The 23509-nt window shown below is 39.4% G+C and overlaps 1 protein-coding gene across 1 annotated transcript in view; it reads left to right on the forward strand.

The window, feature by feature from the left end:
• The window catches only part of LOC136886267 (phenoloxidase 2), a 124729-nt gene that overhangs the window by 14301 nt on the left and 86919 nt on the right, over positions 1-23509 (forward strand). The window contains exons 3-5 of the mRNA XM_067159002.2: positions 3101-3296; positions 7717-7940; positions 16557-16759. Of these exons, the coding sequence (XP_067015103.2) occupies positions 3101-3296; positions 7717-7940; positions 16557-16759 (623 nt within the window). The remainder of the gene's footprint in view (positions 1-3100; positions 3297-7716; positions 7941-16556; positions 16760-23509) is intronic.

The following is a 23509-nucleotide window of genomic DNA, read 5'->3' on the forward strand; positions in this document are numbered from 1 at the left end:
CAACCCTCATTAATCCAGATCTCCGGTTTATCCAGATCGAAAATAATTTATTAAAAATTTATTTTACATATAAGCTTACAGTATTACTTTTATGGCGTCAGCTCTTCTCGAGTCTCTTTTCCGCCAAGGAAACTAAAGGACAGGAATTGGGAGTATTTCCGTCACGGTCTATCAAAGGTACTGTCCCGGCATTTGCCTGGAATTGAAAATGGGAAACCGTTGAAAACCATTCCCAGGACGGCCGAGGTGGGATTCGAACCCACGCTCTTCTGAATGCAACACACTATTAATTCACTAATGGTGAATTCGAAAATGAAACTGGTGCTCCATCAGAAGAAACAATGACTTATGCAGAGGCAACAATGCAGCTGAACAAACAGATGTCCCGTTTAGAAAACACACCAGCAGAACTATTGTTAGAAAACGTCATCGTGATCATACTGCGCGCAATCGCTATACAAATGTAAAACTGAAAAAGCTCAAACATTTTAAAATTTTTTTTGCTAGTGGCTTTACGTCGCACCAACACAGATAGGTCTTATAGCGACAATGGGATCGGAAAGGCCTAGGAGTTGGGAGGAAGCAGCTGTGGCCTTAATTAAGGTACAGCCTCAGCATTTGCCATGTGTGAAGATGGGAAACCACGGAAAACCATCTTCAGGGCTGTCGACAGTGGGATTCGAACCCACTATCTCCCGGATGAAAGCTCACAGCTGCGCGCCCCGCAGACAAACTGATGGCCTATTTAGAATCCTTGACTGAAACCACATTGGCAGAACTGTTGTTAGTAAAACATCTTCATGATCGTGATACGCCTGGGAGAAACTAATGCAGGACAGAGTGAAGAAAAGAGACAAAATCTGGATCGAATTTCATACAGCGGACCCTGATATTCACCGTGTACTTCCTTCAACAAGAAAAATTTTAGTTGTGTAAAAGTACTTTATCTTCTTTCTAAAAGAAAAAAAAGACAAATTATTGAAAGTTATGTCAGTGCATTATTTTAGTGCATAAAACAGAGTCATAAATGTATGAAAAGTGTTCTGATATTTTTTGTACAGTTGAAAAAAGGTATTACTGTACAACTTACGTTAATAGATTATATAACATGTACTGTATTTGTTTCTTACTTTTTTCCACATTATCCGGATTTTCAATCATTTGGATCAGTTCCAGCCCCACTTAATTCAGATAAATGAGAAATGAGATTCTTGTGTACCTCTCATTTGAACATGCTGTTAACTAAATCCAGGCAACTTTTTTTTCCTTCATTCCTCCATTATTGAAAATATTCTCTCCATATTTATATGTAACACACAAACGATCTCGATAGCTTGAGGGGTCTCCTGCCCACCCAAGGTCAAGGAATATTTTTGTTTTGTGACCCCTTTCTGTGGTTCTGTTGAGAGCTATAAAACGTGGCATTTTTTAAAAACAGAAATATATTCTGTTGATCTATTACACTCTGGGCGAGTTGGCCATGCGTTCAGAGGCGCGCGGCTGTGAGCTTGCATCCGGGAGATGGTGGGTTCGAATCCCACTGTCGGCAGGCCTGAAGTTGGTTTTCCGTGGTTTCCCATTTTCACACCAGGCAAATGCTGGAGCTGTACCTTAATTAAGGCCACGGCTGCTTCCTTCCAATTCCCAGGCCTTTCCTATCCCATCGTCTCCATAAGACCTATCTGTGTTGGTGCGAAGTAAAGCCACTAGCTCTATTACAATTATAAATATTCTACAGGTATTTGTGCTTCTCCATAACAAAAAAATATTCATGTAATCCCAATTTTATATTGTTCAGATCTCCTCAAATATTAAAAAAAGAGCGATTTTCTTTCTAATTATTATAAACAAAGATTTAATAACTTTGAAACAAAAAGTAAAATTTTAATGAAGTTTCAGCAAATGTTCCTCTAAATATGTACTAGTTCTTTGTAAAAATTCATTTGCCTAATAGCAAAAATGTAATGGTAGGGATCATGTTCATGAAATATGCAGGTATCCTTAAACTTTTGGTAGGACTTAGGACTTGTGATTTCCTTAAGGCTAGCGTTTTCTAAAGTAATTGTAATTGATTACTTGTTGAAAAAGTAATTTGTAATTGAGTAAAATATTTCTCAGGTAACTGTAATTCATCCCAATTACTTTTTTCTTCTAATCTTCCCACCACTGTTGATATGTGAACTGGAAAGAATTCGGAGGAAAGCAGCCCAATTTCTTATGGATGATTTTCAATAAAAGAGTATTGTTACGGAAATGTTGCAAACTTTGGGCTGGGAAGACTTGGGAGTAAGGATACGAGCTGCTCGACTAAGTGATATGTTCTGAGCTGTCAGTGGAGAGATGGCATGGAATGACGTTAGTATATGAAAAGGGTGTTTTTTTCTAGTGGTTTAACGCTGCACTAACCCTTACACATTGAAGGTTTTTGGCAACACAAGCATGGGAAAGGACTAGTATTTGGAAGGGCTGTTGGCAGTGGGTTTTGAACCCAACATCTCCCAAATGCAAGTGAGCTCACAGCTGAGTGATCCTAATCACACAGCTAAGTTGCTTGGTGAATGGAGTTTTTAAAAGTAGGGAAGTTATGAACGTAAATTTGGCAATCAAGAGGACAACTGGGGCAAATATTCATTCATATGAAGAGGATTGGTTTAATTTATCAAGGGAAATGTTTGATACATTTGCAAGTTCATTGAAATTATTTAAGAAAAGGCAACATCCTTAATCCAGATCAACAATGATTGACTGATTGATTAATTGAACATTTTATGAAAATAAATAGGTTTTCGTTTTACATATTTTTACCACTAAAAATTAGTAGATCAGTGGGTGAAATCACTATCACTACTAAATATTAACCTTCAGTCCTTTCAACAGGGAACATGATGCCTTTTCCATTCAACATCATGGCCTCATATTTTTCAGTTGTGTCTTATGAGTTTCCTGTTTTCTGTGCCGCCTGAGCGATACCAGGAACTGCAGTCTTACACTGGAGACCTGTAAAGCGCTCTGAATATTACCAAAATGATAGTTTCCCAATGAACACCATACCCTCATGTTGTTTCAGTCGTCTTTTATGAGTTTCATCCTTTCTGTGCAGCCTGAGCGATACCAGGAAATGGAATCTTACTTTGGAGAGTTGTACAGCGATCTGAATGCTACCAGGATAACTGTTCCTAGAGCGGCAACCCTGCCTGATCTCAGTCTTCCAATGAAACTGGGACGTCGGGACCACTTCTCTCTCTTCATCCCGCTTCACCGACGCATGGCTCAGAAACTCCTTGAAGTCTTACTTGGTAAGTCTGAACTATCTTGCCCAATATCAGTAATATTTTGCCTGCTACCATTTCTTGATGGATACAGTACTTTTGTATCCATCCCTTGGCACAGGCCAGAGTAAAGTGTAGCTTTCACCAAAGTCCCTGTCTCATCCATGGCTGTGACAATATGGAAGCTGCTGGGGGATGGGTGGTCCTGAGTAATGACATTCAGAACACGACTAGTGCATCTGAGTGTTATGAAAGGTGTTGCTCATAGGGTCAGTCGTGCTGCAATAGCACTTTCTGACCCAGTGAGGAAAGCAATGGCAAACTACCTCACACCTCGTCTTGCCTAGTACGCCTCATTTTAGTGCTGCCATTGGTTTTTGCAGTTTCCTTATAACCACATAACCTTTAGTGGTGCTATTTGAGGATCCAACCAGCCTCTGGGCTGATGACCTAACAGACAGATCAGTAATATACAAGCTTAAAACAGGAAGTAATTTCATGTCAACATCTGAATAACTATCCCATATAACAATGTAAATCATAGTAAACTTAACGCACACAGGATGGACACAAAAGAGAAAATCAAACAAATTTCACATGACTTCAGCGCAGTAACTACGGTGGCAGCTTGAACTAACAACTGTAAACAACAGATGAACGTTCAGCCAATCAGTTGTGAGCAGGCAGTGTTAAGTAGTGGAAGTGCAGCCAAAGTGAGTCAACATTACTGTGGCTCAAAGCACAATGGAGCAACGAGCCGTGATCCGCATCCACGTTTAACAGTCCACAAAAAAGGCTACGGAGATAATTGTTCAAGTTGTGCACAAGTTTGAGTGATTTAAACGTTTTAACCCTAGAACTGGCGATGTTAAATCTTGTGGTTGCAGCCATATATGGCAGTCTTTACTTGTCTAAGTAAAAAACAAAATATCCGCAATATATGAAATAAATCTACAAAGTTTTATACAGGGTGAAGCGTAATTCGCGCACTCGGGCGTCGCAGCGTGACTCCTCACATGCCAGCAATAAAAAAATGTCTCTTACAAAATTTCGTCTTGCGAGTATATCCAGTAGAAAACGGACGTTGAATAGTAGCAAACTGGCAACACTGTAACCATATGTAGGGTAACTACCGCTGTCAGCATGCTGTCGTCGTGCCGTACAGTTGGTGCAGTGGGTAGAGTTTTTGGGTGGCATGCAGGAGGTCGATGGTTCGATCCTGGGTTGAGGAGCATTTTTTATTTGCTAATTTCCATCTGACATTACCTACTGTAATACAGTAAGACACCGTTTCTGAGGTCACATGTATCCTACATTTACAACATTTTATAACGCTGAAACAACAAATACCTGGCTAGACTAATAAGAAATACACAACTGAAACAAACAGGTTACACATCTAGTAGATGAAGTGGTGCGAATAAATTCACGCCCACGCCTTTCAAAGCTGACCAATGAAAACGATTGTTCGTCCATTTCTAGGATTGTAGTACGTAAGTGCAAATGGTTTCTAGAGGACCCGCTGCAATCGCTCTTGACGATTAAGATGCCAGATACCATACCACCTGGACTACATTTACGAAATAAAAAACACACGCCTCAACCCAGGATCGACCACTCGACCTCCTGCATGCTAACCCAAAACTCTATCCACTGCACCAATTGTACAGTACGACTAACTTCTGCTGACAGAGGTAGTTACCCTACATGAGGTTACAGTGTTGCCAGATTGTTACTCTTCAACATCGTTTTTCTGCCGGATATACTCGCAAGACGAAATTTTGTAAGAGACATTTTTTTATTGCTGGCATGTGAGGAGTCGTGCTGCGACGCCCGAGTGCGCGAATTACGCTTCACCTGGTATATCTAAGTAAAGCTAATACACTGAAGATTATCATGGTGACACAAAATTGCATAAATGTTTTGACAAGAAAAATGTACAGTCTGCTCAAAAAGTACAATTTCTTAATTCAAAATAATAAAACTTTCGATCATTGGGCAAGTTGGCCGTGCGGTTAGGAGGGCGCAGCTGTGAGGTCGCATCCGGGAGATAGTGGGTTCGAACCCCACTGTCGGCAGCCCTGAAGATGGTTTTCCGTGGTTTCCCATTTTCACACCAGGCAATTAATTAAGGCCACGACTGTTTCCTTCAGTGGTTTCCCATTTTCACACCTGGCAAATGCTGGGACTGTACCTTAATTAAGGCCACGGCCGCTTCCTTCCCATTCCTGGGCCTTTCCTGTCCCATCGTCACTATAAGACCTATCTGTGTCGGTGCCACGTAAAACAAATAGAAAAAAAAAAAAAGAACTTTCGATCAACATGTCACAAACAATCTGAGATATACAGATTGTCGATAATGTATCTGTAATCCACTAGTAAACTTTTCATCACTCTGAAAGCTATACTCTTGAAAATATTAGGGAAAATGTACTGGCATGCAATCATTTGGAGGCGTGACCTTAGTCCACGTTGTTATAATAGGTTGTTTAAGTGAGGTTCATCATCAGTCATCACTTTCACTTGTCAATAGTTGATGCAAAGGAATAGCTGATAAACATTCCAAATCTGGGATCTTGTGAGTGCCCATTCAAGTTGTGACCAGAACTTCCTGGCTTTCTTTTTGTCAGGATCATTGGTAACTGGGGCATGCGTATTTACCAGTGTATTATTATTATTATTATTATTATTATTATTATTATTATTATTATTATTATTATTATTATTATTATTATTATTATTATTATTATTATTATTATTATTATTATTATTATTATTACGAAGGCCATCCAGAAAGTGGTACCTGTTTGCGCAATAAAGACACAGGAGTAAATATTAACAAATATACACATTTTTTATTGGAAAGAGCATACTTTACACTACTTCTCCACATAATCTCCAAGCAAATTTAGGCATTTGTCATAACGTGGGACGAGTTTTTGTATTCCAGCATCATAGTCCTCCACCAGCATCATAGATACGTAGTCACGGCTCGTTTAAGTTCTTCATCGTTGTCAAATCTTTTACGCACCAGAAAGTCTTTAAGCTTCCTAAAGAGATGAAAATCCGAAGGGGCCAAGTCTGGGTTATACAGGATATGGTCAAAGGTTTACCACTTGAATTGCTGCAAAAGTTGTTGTGTTATCGCAGCTGCATGAGGCCTGGCATTGTCATGAAGGAGAATGACGCCTGTAGACAATAGACCTCTCCGTCGATTTTGTATTGCCCGCCGTAATTTCTTTAATGTTTCACAATACGCATTAGCATTAATTGTGTCTCCACGGGCCATAAAATCAATAAGCAGTACACCTCGGTGATCCCAGAAAATGGTTGCCATGAGTTTCCTGGAGGACAGAACTGTCTTGAATTTTTTTGGTTTGGTTGGTGAATGACATGATGCCACTCCATTGACTGTCATTTACTCTCAGGTGATGCATAACAAACCCATGTTTCGTCCCCAGTAATGATGCGAGTCAGGAAAGAGTCTCCTTCATCGGAATAACGTCCCAGAAACGTCAGTGCTGCAGCCATATGCTTGATTTTGTGCGCCTCTGTAAGCATGCGAGGGACCCACATTGCACAGATTTTTTAATAATGCAGATGGTCTTTGACAATTTCATGAACAACTGTTTGAGACACATTAGGAAAATGTTCACAGAGTTCATCAATTGTGACGTTGCCGATCGTTCCTCACGCATTCGTCTACTGCACTCAGCAGTTGGTCTGTAATGACAGATGGTCTCCCTGAACGCTCCTCGTCATGTGTATTCCCCCTCCCCAGGTTGAAGTTCCGACACCAGCGCCGAACAGTTGACTCGTCCATCACATTGTCTCCATACACCTCCATTAATTGGCGATGAATATTACAAGGATGAACGTTTTGTGCATTAAGAAATGTAATCACGGCCCTCACTTCACAACTGGTGGGGTTCTCAATTTGTTTAAACATTTTAAACGATCACAGACACAACACAGGCAATGCTAGTGCCACGCAACCTCGCACAGAGCAGGCAGACAAGCCACTGACGCTGTCTGACCTTGCCCAGTGGCTACCCGAGTCGTCAGCGCTTCATGCGGCGCTAATGGGTACTACTTTCTGGATGGCCCTCGTAGTTATCTAACCATTGTTCTCATTCTTAACTAATAATTTATAACTGATGTAATGCTTCTGATATGAATAAATTATTATTATTATTATTATTATTATTATTATTATTATTATTATTATTATTATTATTATTATTATTATTATTATTATTATTATTATTATTATTATTATTATTATTATTATCACAGGATATTTCATCTAAGAGAAGCCATTTCATCTAATCCTCTCCAATTTCTGGTCAAAGGTTTTTGGTTACTGTGTGTGTATTGCACTGTGTAAACTATGCTTTCAGCTGGTCCCACGTTCAGAATTTTCTAAAGTGTTAAAACTTTTTTGCAGGAGCCAAATCTTACGAAGACTTTTTGTCCAAGGCTGTCTACTGCCGATCACGAATCAACCCTTTCCTGTACGTTTACGCTCTATCAGTGTCCATCTTACATCGAGCTGACACTCGTGGTGTGAAGCTGCCCTCATATCCTAGTCTTTTTCCAGAGAAGTATTTTGCCGGCGAGGTTTTCTCCCAGCTCCGTGAAGAAGCCAGCCTTGTGCAGCCTGCAAAGAGGGTAAGATACACGTCACAAATATGTTAATTTAAAAATCAAGTTATTGACTACGAGATAACAGTCAATTTCAAAGAAAAAAGAAGGTGTATCAAAAATGAGTGCAAACAAGAACTGATGTAGATAGAGATATGTGAAAGAAACAGAGCAAAACAAACCACCGTAGAGTCCAAGAAGAAATCATGGGAAGACTTAGGTAATAACCTGGCAAGTCTTGGTCAAGCAGCAGGAAAACTTTGCAGGACTGCAATGAAGAATCTTAGAAAGGGAGGGAAAAGGGAAGTGAATAATGTATTTTGGGTAAATCAGGTGAACTTGTAGTAGATCCCAGGAAATTGCTGGACAGATGGAGGGAATATTTTGATAATCTTATCAATATCAAATGTAACTTCTGGGTTGAAGTTATAAACAGTGGTGTTCATGGAGAAGGGAACGACAATGACAGTGAAATTAATATTGAGGCAATGGAAAGGATTTTAAATAAACTCCATTGTCTTAAAGCAACAGGAATAGACGAAATTAGACTGAATTGGTGAATTATAGTAGGAAGGCAGGGATGAAATATCTTCACAGAGTGAAAGGATTAGCATGGAAGGTTAGTAAGATACATCCTGATTGGACAAAAGCAGTAATTGGACCTATCTATCAGTGAGGGAACAGAAGGGACTGCAGCAATTATCAAGGTATTTCATTGATCAGAATACCAGACTAGGTGTTAGCAGGCATTTTGAAGGGAGGTTGCAGTGAATGGTGAAGATTAAGTTGGACAATAACCAGAATGGTTCCAGACCACAAATTTTCAGTAGGTGTCAAGTTACTGAAATATGCATTGAGAGAAGTAGACAGTTATGTTTATGTTTTGTAGATCTAGAGAATGCATATGACAGAGTATCCAGAGAAAAGATGTTATTTGCACTGAGAGATCATGGGATTAGGGGTAGATTATTACAGGAAAACAGAGGTATTTATGTTGACAATCGGTCTGCAGTGAGAATTGTTTGTAGAATGAGTTCTTGGTTCAACACAATTACAGGGGTTAAACAAGGCTTTAATCTTTCACCTTTGTTGTTCATAGTTTACATGAATCATCTGCTGAAAGGATTGAGTTGGGTGGAAATGTTGGAAGCAGTCTTTTAATTCAATGTTATCTTTTATGGACATAATTGGTTTATTAAGTTTCATTTTTGACAACATTGTCTTAATGGCACAGTATGCTGAAAGCATGCAGTCTGATATCTTGGAAAATGAAAATATTTGCAATGAGTATGACATAAAAATGAACCTTTCCAAGATAAAAGGGATGTGAGTAGGTAAGAATTCAAGGAGAATTGAATGGCGGGTTGGGAATACAAAACTGAACAGGTAGATCATTTTAAATATTTAGAATATGTGTCCTCCCAGATGGTAGTATTGTAGGGTTTTATTTGCTAGTGGCTTTACGTTGCACCAGCATAGATAGGTCTTATGGCGACAATGGGATAGGAAAGGCCTAGGAGTTGGAAAGAAGCGGCCATGGCCTTAATTAAGGTACAGCCCCAGCATTTGCCTGGTGTGAAAATGGGAAACCACGGGAAATGACCTTCAGGGCTGCCGACAGTGCGAACCCACTATCTCCCGGATACAAGATCACAGCCACGCGCCCCTAACCGCACGGCCAACTCGCCCGGTATTGTAGTATTGTATAGTATGGTAGTATTGAATCAAATGCAGCAAAGCTAAAGCAGTAAGCTTGCAGTTGCGATCAACAGTATTCTGTAAGAAAGAAGTCACCTCCCAGATGAAACTATCTCTGTATCGGTCTGTTTTCAGACCAACTTTGATTTACAAGAGTGTAATTTGAATGGACTCAGGATATCTTATTCGTAAGTTAGAAGTAACAGATATGAAAGCGAGAATGATCTCTGGCACAAACATGTTGAGAACAATGGCAGGAAAGTACTTGGAATGAGGAGATAAAGTCTAAGTTAGGGGTGAACTTGACTGATGAAGCTGTACACATGAGCTGTCTTTGGTGATGGAGTCATTTGTTGAAGAGTAAGAGAAGTAGAGGGAGACCAAGACGGGGATTGTTAGACTCAGTTTCTAATGATTTAGAGGTAAGAGATAGAGACCAAAACAAGGCCGCAGAGCTAGTTACAAATAGAGGATTGTGGTTGCATTTAGTATATTCACGGATGTTTGTAGACTGAACACTGAAACGCATAATGGTCAGTAATGAAGATATATGTATCACCAAATATTTTAGTCATTGGGATAATTACCCTTCAGACAACTTAGCCTTTCAAAGCTGACATTGTGAGGAATATTGAAGAAAACTTTCTGGAATTGTGGGCTGTGGACTAATATTCAAGGAGCCACTGTTTCCAAAGATCAATTGCACAGAGCACTCCACTATACCAGTTGTCTCACCTAAGGGTCATCAGATGCCTTTTCTCTGGTGTTTCAGAAGATATTTTCAGTTTTGTTTTTTGTAACATGTAAGTTGTGGCTCCCCAAAAAAAGACTGCTCATCGCAAACATCATGCGACATCTATTGTCAAGGGAAAACAACATTCAGGTTCTTATTGCAAACAAACTCTTGTTCAAAGTACGGTAATTTTATGTGCCCAGTCAATAGAGGAGCCTTAAATTAGTCTGCTGTGACATATCATTCAAGGATATTTATTGGTTGTGCTGCCTTGTAATACTCCATGTTGCCTTCACACTACTGTCATACATCAGCCTCACTCAGCTGCTACTGTAAATACTATCTCTCTTTTATGTCACCTGCATACATACAAAGGGCACCAGGAAAGTTTTGCAATACGCGAAAACTGTTGGCTGGACACCCCTGTTATGGTGAGGGGTGAAATCCGGTCTAGCAGACAGCAAGACAGGGCCTTCACACCAGTTGTTATCAAGCAGTGGGATTGAAAGCAAGTTACGATGTCAGTGTGGTCTAAAGGTGAATATCGCGCAATTATCCGCTACAATTTTGCTCGTGAATTAACTGTTGACCACTGCCTGGAGGAAATGACTCCTGTGCTGGGAGAAGACTGTCCACATCGGACAACAATTTTCCGCTGGTACAAAGAGTTCCAGAGGGGGAATTTTGTGGTTGAAGACGATCCTCGTTCTGGGCGACCGTCTGAATCAGTGACTGAGGAATACATTGAAGCTGTGAGGAAAATGTTGCAGCAAGAGAGGCGGTTGACATATTGGCAGGTAGAAGAGACCCTCCACATCCCTGTACAGGCTACTCATTCAGTTCTACATGGCCATCTCCATGTTAGAAAGATTTGTTTTCTTTGGGTGCCCCATTCACTTTCAGAGGAACAAAGGGCACATCAAGTGAAATGGTGCTGAAAAATGCTAAAACAGTTTGAAAATGGGACTTCGTGTAACGTCAATAGCATTGTTACAGGTGACAAAACTTGGCTTTATTATTATTATGATGTCCCAACAAAATCCCAGAACAAGGTGTGGCTGATTGAAGATGAGGGTACTCCTGTGACTGTGCGAAAGTCAAGGTCAGTGAAGAAAAGGATGATTGCAGTATTCTTCACTAAATGGGGCATCCTGACTTGGGTTGTGCTAGAAACACAAAGGACAGTTACTGCGAGGTGGTACAGTGAGACTTGTCTGCCTCAGGTCATCCAGGCTCTCAAGCAGCTCCATCCAAAGTCACGGCTCAACACTTGGCTCTTGCATCATGACAGTGCTCCAGCACATCATGCTAATGTAACAGTGGATTTTCTTGCCAGATCAGGGTTGACTGTGCTTGATCACCCTCCATACAGTCCTGATCTTGCCCCATGTGACTTCGCACTCTTCCCAGAAGTGAAGATGAAGCTGAAAGGGCGACATTTTGCATCGGATGAGGAGCTTCTGGCAGCATAGGATCAACAGTGTGAAAATGTAACTGAAGAAAAGTGGCAGAGTTGATTCAGTGACTGGTTTCGACGTATGGCGAAGTGTATTGAGTGTGGTGGAAATTATTTTGAAAAAGTCTAAAGTGTTCACTCACATTGCAAAACTTTCCTAGCCATTTGTAGCAACATCTTCACTTTGCTAATAACGTCCAGAGGGAACAAACACTTGAGAATGCAGGGCGTAGTTTTGGGAGAAGAACTGGGAGCTAGAAACCCAATTTGACTAAGCTCTACAAACGTGCAAAATTTCTTCTGTAACTCCCTTCTTCTCAATTATTTCTCCTACCAAATTAAAAAAAAAAAAAATCGATGGAATATTATATGAGTAGATTCAGTAATAAAGGCCAAGCCCATTTCATATTTTCTTATTTAATGCCCTACTTACCTGCCCAACTTAACCCCTCATGTAATTGTCCCACCCTTAGTTTTGAAATGGAAATTTAAGGTCAGTAAATATTCACATTACTTTACCACTATGATTTTGCAATTTGTTTCCATCACCGATTTTCTGTTTCCTTTAACAATTATTTTTTGGTGAAATTTGTGGTTGTTAAATCATCTGTTGTTTCAAAGGCCATTCTTCAGTTTGTAGGTGGTATGTGAGAAGCGACCACCTATTAGTGGGGGCGGTAGAATAACATCCACGGTATTCCCTGCCTGTCATAAAAGGTAACTAAGGGGAACCCCGGGGGCTCTTAACTTGAGAGTGTGGGTTGGCACTATGGGGCTCTTAGCTGAGTCCTGGCATTGTTTCCACATACTTGTGTCAGGCTCCTCACTTTCATCTATCCTATCTGACCTCCCACAATTAACACTTGTTCATCACTGAGCTCGATAGCTGCAGTCGCTTAATTGTGGCCAGTATCCAGTATTCGGGAGATAGTAGGTTCGAACCCCACTGTCGGCAGCCCTGAAAATGGTTTTCCGTGGTTTCCCATTTTCACATCAGGCAAATGCTGGGGCTGTACCTTAATTAAGGCCACGGCTGCTTCCTTCCCACTCCTAGTCCTTCCCTGTCCCATCGTCGCCGTAAGACCTATCTGTGTCGGTGCGACATAAAGCAACTAGCAAAAAAAAAAAACCACTTGTTCTTTTCCGACCCTGACCGTGTTACAGGTGGAGGTCTAGGGAGGCTTTAATTTTCACTCCCTTTGTGGCCCATGTCTCTCTTTGGCAGATAGTTTCATTTTTTTGACATGTCGGATCCCTTCCATTTTTTCTCTCTGAATAGTGTTAATAGAGGATGGTTGTCTAGTTGAACTTCTTTTCAAAACAATAATCACGGCCACCACATCCTGACTGAGAAGCATAAACAGCAATATTACAGTAACAGGACCACTCAGAAAGCTACGAATAGTGTTGGTTTATGCACGCATTGATATTACACCAACTTTGCCACAAATAAAGATGACTCACTCACTCACTTCAAATTTAGCCAAATCAATCTCCTCTCACCTATTTTATTCACTATCTCTTCATTCATGATCCGATCTATCCATCTCACCTTCAGCATTCTTCTGTAACACCACATTTCAGAAGCTTCTTTTCTCTTTCTTTCGGAGCTAGTTATCATCCATGTTTTACTTCCTTACAATGCCACGCTCCACACAAAAGTCTCCAAAAATATCTTTCTAATTCCTATATCAATGTTTAAAGTGAGAAAATTTCTTTCCTGAAGCTAGCTCTTCCTTGCTTGTGCTAATCTGCATTTTACGTCCTCCTTACCTCTGCCATCGTTAGTTATTTTACTACCCAAGTAACAATATTTATTTACTTCATTTAAGACTTCACTTCCTAATTTAATAATTCCTGCAACACCTGCCTTCGTTCGACTGCACTCCATTACTTTTATTTTGGACTTATTTATTTTCATCTTGTACTCCTTACCCAAGACTTTGCCCTACCATTCAGCAGCTTCTCAAGATCTTCTGCAGTCTCAGATAAAATAACAATATCATTGGCAAATCTCAAGGTTTTGATTTCTTCTCCTTGGATTGTGATTCCCTTTCCGAATTCCTTTTTGATTTCCTTTACTGCCGGTTCTATGTAAACATTGAAAAGGAGGGGGGACGAACTGCAGCCTTGCCTCACTCCTTTCTGGATTGCTGCTTCTTTTTCAAAGCCCTCGATTCTTATTACTGCAGACTGATTTTTATACAAATTGTAGGTAATTCTCCGTTCTCGGTATCTGATCCCAATCACCTTCAGAATCTTAAATACCTTGGTCCAATCAACATTATCGAATACCCTTTCTAGATTTACGAATGCCATTTACGTGGGCTTGTCCTTCTTGATCCTATCCTCTAAGATCAGACGTAAAGTCAGGATTCCATCATGTGTTCCTACATTTCTTCTGAAGTCAAATTGATCTCCTCCCAACTCAGCTTCAACTTGTTTTTCCATTCTTCTGAAAATAATATGTGTTAAAATTTTGCAGGCATGAGATACTAAACTAATGGTGCAGTAGTTTTCACACTTGTCAGCACCGGCTTTCTTGGGAATAGGTATAACAACATTCTGACGAAAATCGGATGGGACTTCTCCCGTCTCATACATCTTACACACTAAATGGAATAACCTTGCAATGCTAGTTTCTCCTAAGGCAGTCAATAATTCAGAAGGAATGTCATCAGTTCCAGGTGCCTTGTTCCTATTTAGGTCGCTCACAGCTCTGTCAAACTCTGACCTCAAAATTGGGTAATTGGGTCTCCAATTTCATCGGCATCAACAGCCTCTTCTTGTTCCAGAACCAAATTATCTACTTCTTTATCTTGATACAGCTGTTGGATATGTTCCTGCCATCTTTCTGCTTTGTCTTCTTTCCCTAGAATTGGAATTCCATCTGAGCTCTTAATATTCATACACCTAGATTTCCTTTCTCCAAAGGTTTCCTTGATTTTCTTATATGCAGCATCTACCTTCCCTAGAACCATACAACCTTCAACATCCTTGCACTTTTCCTTCAACCATTCTTCTTTAGCTACCTTGCACTTTCGGTCCACTTCATTCTTTAATCGCCTATATTCTTTTCTGCCCTCTTCATTTCTACCATTTTTGTATTTTCATCGTTCATCGATCAGGTCTAGTATCTCCTGAGTTATCCACTGATTCTTAGTTGATCTTTTCTTCCTTCCTAACATTTCTTCAGCAGCCCTACTGACTTCATTTTTCATGACTATCTACTCTTCCTCTATTGTGTTTCCTTCAACCTTTCCATTTAGTCCTTGTGCAACATGTTCCTTGAAACAATCCCTCACACTCTTTTCTTTCAACTTGTCTAGATCCCATCTTTTTGCATTCTTTCCTTTCTTGAATTTCTTCAGCTTCAGATGGCATTTCACAACCAACAAGTTGTGGTCAAAGTCCACATCTGCTCCTGGGAAAGTTTTGCAATCCAACACCTGGTTTCTGAATCTCTGCCTAATCATAATGAAGTCTATTTGATACCTTCCAGTGTCTCCAGGTCTCATCCACGTATACAGCCGTCATTTGTGGTGTTTGAACCAAGTATTGGCAAGGACTAAATTATGATCAGTGCAGAATTCAATCAGCCGACTTCCTCTTTTGTTCCTTTGTCCCAATCCGAATTCTCCTACTGTATTACCTTCTCTTTCTTGGCCTACCACTGCATTCCAGTCTCCCAACTACAATTAGATTCTCATCACCTTTTACATATTGTATTAAATCTTCTATCTCTTCATATATTCCTTCGACTTCCTCATCATCCGCTGAGCTAGTAGGCATATAGACCTGCATTATTGTGGTGGGCATTGGTTTGGTGTCTATCTTGACGACAATAATTCTTTCACTATTCTGGTCGTAGTAGCTTACCCGCTGCCCTATTTTCTTATTCATTATTAAACCAACTCCTGCATTTCCCCTGTTTCCTTTTGTGTTGATAATTCGGTAGCCGTCTGACCAAAAATCCTGTTCTTCCTGCTGTCCCCTTCAAAAGTGGAAATAATTTATTAAGGGAGAATGATTTATTTCATCAGTGAGTTGAAACATTATTTCGATCACCAGGAGGGTGAGATTTTACACTCCTGTGCTAGCGTGAACAAGCCGCCTTCGAACCAGTTTTCCCAACCTACCAAGAGAACGAGGAAGCAGGGTGAAATTCCTGTTAGGTGTCCTCAGCTATCGAGCTCAGTGTAACAGAGATGAAACAGATTTCACCATAGATCTTTGATCAACAGGTTACCTATTTTTTGCTAGTGATTTAATGTCGGACTAACACATCACAGGTTTTCAGCAACACAGGGGTGTAGAAGGGCTATGAATGGGAGGGTAGTGGCTGTGGCCTTAATTAAGGTACAACCCCAGCATTTGCCTGATGTGAAAATGGAAAACCACAGAAAACCATCTTCAGGGCTGCTGACAGTGGAATTCGAACCCACAATCTCCTAAACGCAAGCTCACAGCTATTCGCATGGCCAACGTGCTCAATTCTCACTGTTAAAAGCAACCAGAGGATGTATTTCTAGATTCATGAAGAGGGACAACTTTTCTCTTTGAAGGAGAACATCTCTATGTCAGTGACCGAAAAAGTGGTAGCATTCCATTGGTGATTTAGATTCTACGTTTTTTTGCATAATCCCCTCCTCACATTTTTGAGATTAAAAAATGCTTAAAAGGTGGAGAAATTATTAGAATAAATGTGTTATTTTAGTTTCATCAAGTTTACTCAGCTATGCTCTCTGTATTCTAGGTCCCTGTTGAAATTCCTCAAGATTTCACTGCCACCGATGCAGATCCAGAACATCGGCTGGCATACTGGCGAGAAGACATAGGAATCAACCTGCATCATTGGCACTGGCACTTGATATATCCTTTTTCTGGACCTGTTAACATCGTGAAGAAAGACCGTCGTGGAGAACTGTTTTTTTACCTGCACATGCAGTTAAATGCAAGGTAAGATTGACTGTTCCATAACTAATCATGAATGAGATATAGTGATAGTTATAGTGATCCTGTTTGATGCTAGGAAAGTTTTCAAAGTACTTGACAAATACTGGAATTGCATGAAGTAAATTTCACATTTAGAGCCTGTATTGGCAATGAATTCTTGTATTAAGTGAAACTTTGAAAGGAGTCCACTTAACTCTGGAAACGTACACCAGGGCACTGAGTGAAAATGAAAACCTACAACCTGTTTTCCAGTCGTTGACTGGGTCAGGGATGTAATGAATGAATCATATATAGGCTAATAGTACGATGGGGTCGCCACTCCCAAAGTGATTTATTAATGACTGATAGATGCTATGAAATGAGAATGGAGAGTGTTGCTGGGATGAAAGATAACAGGGAAAACCGGAGTACCCGGAGAAAAATCTGTCCCGCCTCCGCTTTGTCCAGCACAAATCTCACATGGAGTGGCCGGGATTTGAACCACGGTATCCAGCGGTGAGAGGCCAACGCACTGCCGTCTGAGCCACGGAGGCTCCAGGGCACTGAATGCCCCAGGGAATTTTTAATTCACAGTATTTTTGTGTTCACAACCCCTATAGTCTCCGCTACCTCCGTGACTTTGTACTCTCACAACTTGTGCACTAATTCTAACGAGTGACGACTACTTGTATATCAAAATATATGTTTTGAGCACACAGTTCCGCGGTGTATGGTTAATAAACTTTATTTCTTTGTAGCCAGTTTGGTTTTTCATACTTTTTTTAACATGTACCTTTCTACACTGTGTTAAGAATGTTTGAAATCTATTGCCTTGAAAGCGGTGAACAGATTTTACCAGAATCATACAGGTCTGAGCCTGATATCATTGATGATTTCATCTATGCTCTAGACAATGGAAATAAACGTTGTTGAAGAATATATGTTTTCCCTTCGTGCTTCAGGTGAACTTATTTTCACTTTGGCAGAAGAATTAACAATATCGTGGGTGTGACAAGGAATAGAAATCCCATCAACACACAGAGGAATCCGCATTTCTATTGCATAAAAAGTGGTATTTATAATACCCGGTCAGCCAATGCCAGTCAGTCTCAGGTTTGGAACATGTAATGACTGTCCAAAGAGTCTAAAATCTCTATTATTTGCAGTGAATGAAAGAGATTCATATGCAAAAATTATATGCTTGAGTTGTGCCCAAATTTTACAAAGTGAACCTTAAAGTAGTACCAAAATCCAAAAGATAATTTTTTTTAAATGTGACCTTTTTATTTTATTTCATTACCAGTGATTATAGTTCTGTTCTAATTTGAAAATGTACGGTACATTCACACATTGAAAATAATAGATTTCACTGATTTCTCAACATTGGAAAATAACACCTGATAAACTACATTATTAGATATTGCATTAACGCTATCTACTTAAAGTCAAGAACTTTCCACCTTTCAATAATTCATTATGTTGTCATAGATGACACAATCATAAGGACATGTTTTGTTCCTTATTATGAAACATCTTCCGCTTGATAACATATAAATTGACTAGATACACATTGAATTAAAACACGTGTGATGAATTGATAAAAAGTTTGTAAAAACACATAATGTTCCATGATGGATGTCTTATTCTTATGAAAAAACACACTATGTCTTTATATTGTGCTATTCTACTAGCAGGCGATTAATATTTTTAAAACCTTAAGCAATGTACTTTCCTTGTTGAACAGTGAACTAAAAAAGTAGGGCATACTCCTTGATTGAAAACTGTAGCTCAATACGGATATCCTGAATAGTATGTCTCCATTGTCCAATGTGGCCAATAAAATTAATAATAATTATGAACCTGTCAGTTTATTTTTTAATTGCCCTGTACTTCTTCTTTTGAATTTGACCATCGAAGGACTATGTAAACAAATAGGTTGTGTGTTTCACAAATAGGAGAAGTTCTCTCAGATTTACTGCGTTGATGGGGTGATAGTTCCTTATGGGGATCATTATAAGTACAGTACCTAGGTGTTAATATAACGAAAGATCTTCATTGAGGTAATCACATAAATGAGATTGTAAATAAAGGATGCAGATATCTGCACATGGTTATGATGGTGTTTAACAGTTGTAGTGAGGATGTTAAGGAGAGGGCATATAAGTCTCTGGTAAGATCCCAACTAGAGTATGGTTCCAGTGTATGGGACCCTCACCGGGATTACTTATTTAAGAACTAGAAAAATCCAAAGGAAAGCAACTCGATTTGTTTTGAGTGATTTCCAATGAAAGAGTAACATTACGAAAATGTTGCCAAGTTTGGGCTGGGAAGAGTCAGGAGAAAGGAGACGAGTTACTCGACTGCCGGGCTGAGTGGCTCAGATGGTTAAGGCGCTGGCCTTCTAACCCCAACTTGGCAGGTTCGATCCTGGCTCAGTCCGGTGGTATTTGAAGGTGCTCAAATACGACAGCCTCGTGCCGGTAGATTTACTGGCACGTAAAAGAACTCCTGCGGGACTAAATTCTGGCACCTCGGCATCTCCGAAGACCGTAAAAGTAGTTAGTGGGACGTAAAGCAAATAACATTATTATTATTATTATTATTATTATTATTATTATTATTAATTTTTTTTTTTTTTTTTTTTGATTCGTTGTGCCCAGCTGTGGAGCGCGTTTGAACTTATTTTGCACAATGTTTCTTCTTCTTTTCTTCCCAATATCTCTTCATTTTTTCACTGTGTTCCTTTCTGCGTGTTTCTGTCCAGCCTGTATTTTTTCTTGTTGGTTTCTCTGCAAATTTATGTTTGTTTACTAAGCTTCTAAATTTCATTCTATCTTGAATGGTTTCGTCCTCAATACCCATTTCTTGTAGATCTTCATGAATTTCTGCTAACCAATTGTTGCGGATTTTCAGGGTTAGAGCTAGATTTAGAATTTTCTTTGTCAGCCTGTTGTTATCCATTCTGTGTAGGTGTCCGTAGAATTTTAGTCGTCTCTTTCTGATGGTATCTGTGATTTTTTCTGTGAATTGAAAAATTTCGTGTGGTTTCTTTTTCATCCAAATTCCATTTTCGAACTTTGGTCCTAGGATTTTTCTGAGAATTTTCCTCTCTTGTTTCTCAATGCTTTTCATTTGTGACCTGCCGCCAATGATCAGTGTTTCAGATGCATAAAGTGCCTCTGGTTTGATGACTGTATTGTAGTGTCGTAATTTTGCATTTTTTGATATACATCTTTTGTTGTATCTGTTCCATGTGATTTTGTAAGCCCTTTGCAGTTTAGCAGTTCTTTCTTTGTTAGCTTCCTGATTTAACCCTGCTGGCTGAATAATTTCACCTAGATACTTGAATTTGTCTACTTGGGAAATTATTCCACAATTGGTGATTAATGGTTGATTGTCGAATCTTGATTTAGTTCCTTCCATAAACTGCGTCTTTTCAAATGAAATTTGAAGTCCGGTTTTTGCGGCTATTTCATTCAATTTTTCTATGGATTGGATTGCTTCTTGTCTGTTGTTCGAAAGGATCGCAAGGTCATCTGCGAAAGCTAAGCAGTCAAGGTGAATTTTGTCTTTAAGAAGTCTGCCAATGTTTATACCTTTAGTTTCTTTTCTCCATTCACGAATCACTTTTTCCAAAACTAAATTGAATAGTAGTGGGGATAGACCATCTCCCTGTCGGACGCCAGTTCTGATTTCGAACGGTTCAGAAATTTCTCCCAAGAACTTAACTTTTGATGTTGTGTTGGTCAGAGTTTGTTTAATCAATTCCCTCATTTTCCTGTCGACTTGAAATTCCTCTAGTACGTTGAACAGGGTCTGCCGATCTATGGAATCATACGCTTTTTTGAAGTCAACAAAGGTGATTACTGTTTGTTTGGTTTTGCGAATCTGTAGTATGGTTTTTAGGTTTAGGATTTGTTCTGCGCAGGATCTCCCTTTTTGGAATCCAGCCTGATAATCTCCGATCAGGTGGTCTGTTTGTTTCTCTAATCTATTAAGTAGAGCTTTAGAGAAGATTTTACATACGAGTGAGAGGAGAGAAATTCCTCTGTAGTTATTAATATCTGATTTGTCTCCTTTCTTGTGAAGTGGGTGAATCAATGCACATTTCCAATCCTCCGGAATTTCTTCAGAAAACCAAATGTCCTGTAAGATTTTTTGAATACTCTGGGCCAGTTTGTCACCACCAATTTTCAACATTTCAGCGATTATTCCATCTTCTCCTGGTGCTTTGTTGTCTTTTAAATCTCTGATTATTTGTTTGACTTCTTGTAATGTGGGGGGTTCTGAATCTGGATTAGGTGTTGGTTTTTCATAGGTGAATTGTTCCTTTGGAGATTCACAGTTTAAAAGGTCCATGAAATGGTTTGCTAAGAGTTCACAATTTCCCTTATTACTTGTTTCCAAAGTCCCATCTGTACGTTTTAAACAGAGACTAGGTGCCTGGTAATTGGATAATTCTTCTCTGAATGTTCTGTAGAAGTTCCGTGTATTGTTTTTCTTGAAATCTTCTTCTATTTCTACCAGTCTGTTTTGATCATATTTTCGTTTTTCAGATCTGATGATTTTTGAGGTTTGTTTCTGTGTTTTGAAGAATTCATCACGATTTTGATCAGTTTTATGGGAACTCCAGTTTAGCCAGGACCTAATTCTGACTTCTATGGCCTTGTCACAGGTGTCATTCCACCACCTGTGTTTGCGTTTCCTTGGGGGATTGCTGATGTTTTGTGAAGCTTTCAAGAGTGTGTCCTTGAGTTCTAGCCATTTTGAAGGAGCATCGTTGGAGATATTCGCAAGGAAATTGTCTGAGTTCTGTCTCAGAAATTCAGGGTCGATTCTTGGGTTTCTGATTGTTTTGGTTTTCTTCCTGTTGGGTTGAAACTTTACTTTAACAAGAGATAGGTGGTGGTCGGAGTCAATAATTCCCTTTTTGACTTTAACGTTCATAATTTCTTTTTGGTTTTTCTTGGAAATAGCCACATGGTCTAGTTGAAATTCTCCTAAATGCATGTTCGGGGATCTCCATGTCATTTTCTTTTGTGGAAGTGCCAGGAAATGGGTTGACATCAATTTTAGATCGAAATTCTCGCAGAAGCCAATTAAACGCTCTCCATTTTTATTGGTTCTTTTGTGAGCAGGGTAAAGTCCTACAGTGGTCCTAAATTTCTTCTCTTTGCCAATTTGTGCATTGAAGTCCCCCAGCAGAATTTTGACATGATGTTTTGGAACTTTGGCTGTAGTTTCTTCTAGTAATTCCCAGAAGTCATCTACCTTCTGTGGGTCTTATGATTATTATTATTATTATTATTATTATTATTATTATTATTATTATTATTATTATTATTATTATTATTATTATTATTATTATTATTATTATTATTATTATTATTATTATTATTATTATTATTATTATTATTATTATTATTATTATTATTATTATTATTATTATTATTATTATTATTATTATTATTATTATTATTATTATTATTATTATTATTATTATTATTATTATTATTATTATTTACTCGTCTAAGTGGTACGTTAAGAGATATAAATTTCATGTTAATTGGTCCATATTGAACTGTAATTACATAGAAAATTAAAAGTTTTAGTTTAACAGTTCCACCTTTTCAATACAAAATTTTAGTTTAACTTATAGCGTCAAACCACAATACTTTTACGACATATGTACATTGTTTATGGACCATTTGATATGTTGTGCAATTTGTGTTATTGGCTGATGATGACCTTAACCTTAGGTTAAAACTAGTACCAAATAAATCTTTCATTTCTAATGTAAACCGCATTGCAAAATTTTGTACTGAAAAGATGGAACTGTTAAACTAAAACTTTTAATGAATATTGAATTTTCACGACCGCATTGTAATCGAAACAGACTTTCAACGTATTAGGTCGTGTTACGTACATGTAGTACGTGTTGAAGAGATGTTAAGTACAGAACAAAAATAGCCAGCTGGACACCAGTGGAATCTGAACCCACAACCTCCCGATTTCGCGTCGGTTGCTCTACCAATTGAGCTATGGTGGCCTAGGCCATCTTTGTTCTGTTTGAAAGGATCTGAGCTACGGGTCTGGCACTGCTGCTAGCACACTGTAGGGTGCGTTTAAGTCGCCCGTTGTGGGGCATGTCAATGAATATTGAATTTTCACGACCGCATTGTAATCGGGAGGTTGTGGGTTCGGATCCCACTGGTGTCCGGCTGGCCATTTTTGTTCTGTACTTAACATCTCCTCAACACGTACTACATGTATGTAACACGACCTAATACGTTGAAAGTCTGTTTTGATTACAATGCGGTCGTGAAAATTCAATATTTATTGACATGCCCCACAATGGGCAACTTAAACGCACTCTACAGTGTGCTAGCAGCAGTGCCAGACCTGTAGCTCAGATCCTTTCAAACAGAACAAAGATGGCCTAGGCTGTTGTATGTCCGGCGCTCCCTTCTCGCTCCGCCAGCCAGCTACACGCGCGCCAAGTGTCATTCTTCTAGCCTCGACGCGCAGCCCTCAGTGCGCGTGCCTGAACCATCGTGTGTGTACCATAAAGAGGAACTCCCAGCCTGTCCAGATGCCCACTTGCCCCGGTGTCCAGCTCCAGAATACACCCTACGTCGAGCACGGAGGCTACTCCTCTTGAAAATGTGCTTCGACCAGGTGGACTGAATTTCTGGCAGTACGAGGTCTCACCTCTGGTCACCGCTCCTCCTCTTCCGCTGCCCATATCCAGTCATACTATTACATACTGTTATA

The sequence above is a fragment of the Anabrus simplex genome, chromosome X, assembly GCF_040414725.1.
Source record: "Anabrus simplex isolate iqAnaSimp1 chromosome X, ASM4041472v1, whole genome shotgun sequence".
Taxonomy (NCBI): Eukaryota; Metazoa; Arthropoda; class Insecta; order Orthoptera; family Tettigoniidae; genus Anabrus; species Anabrus simplex.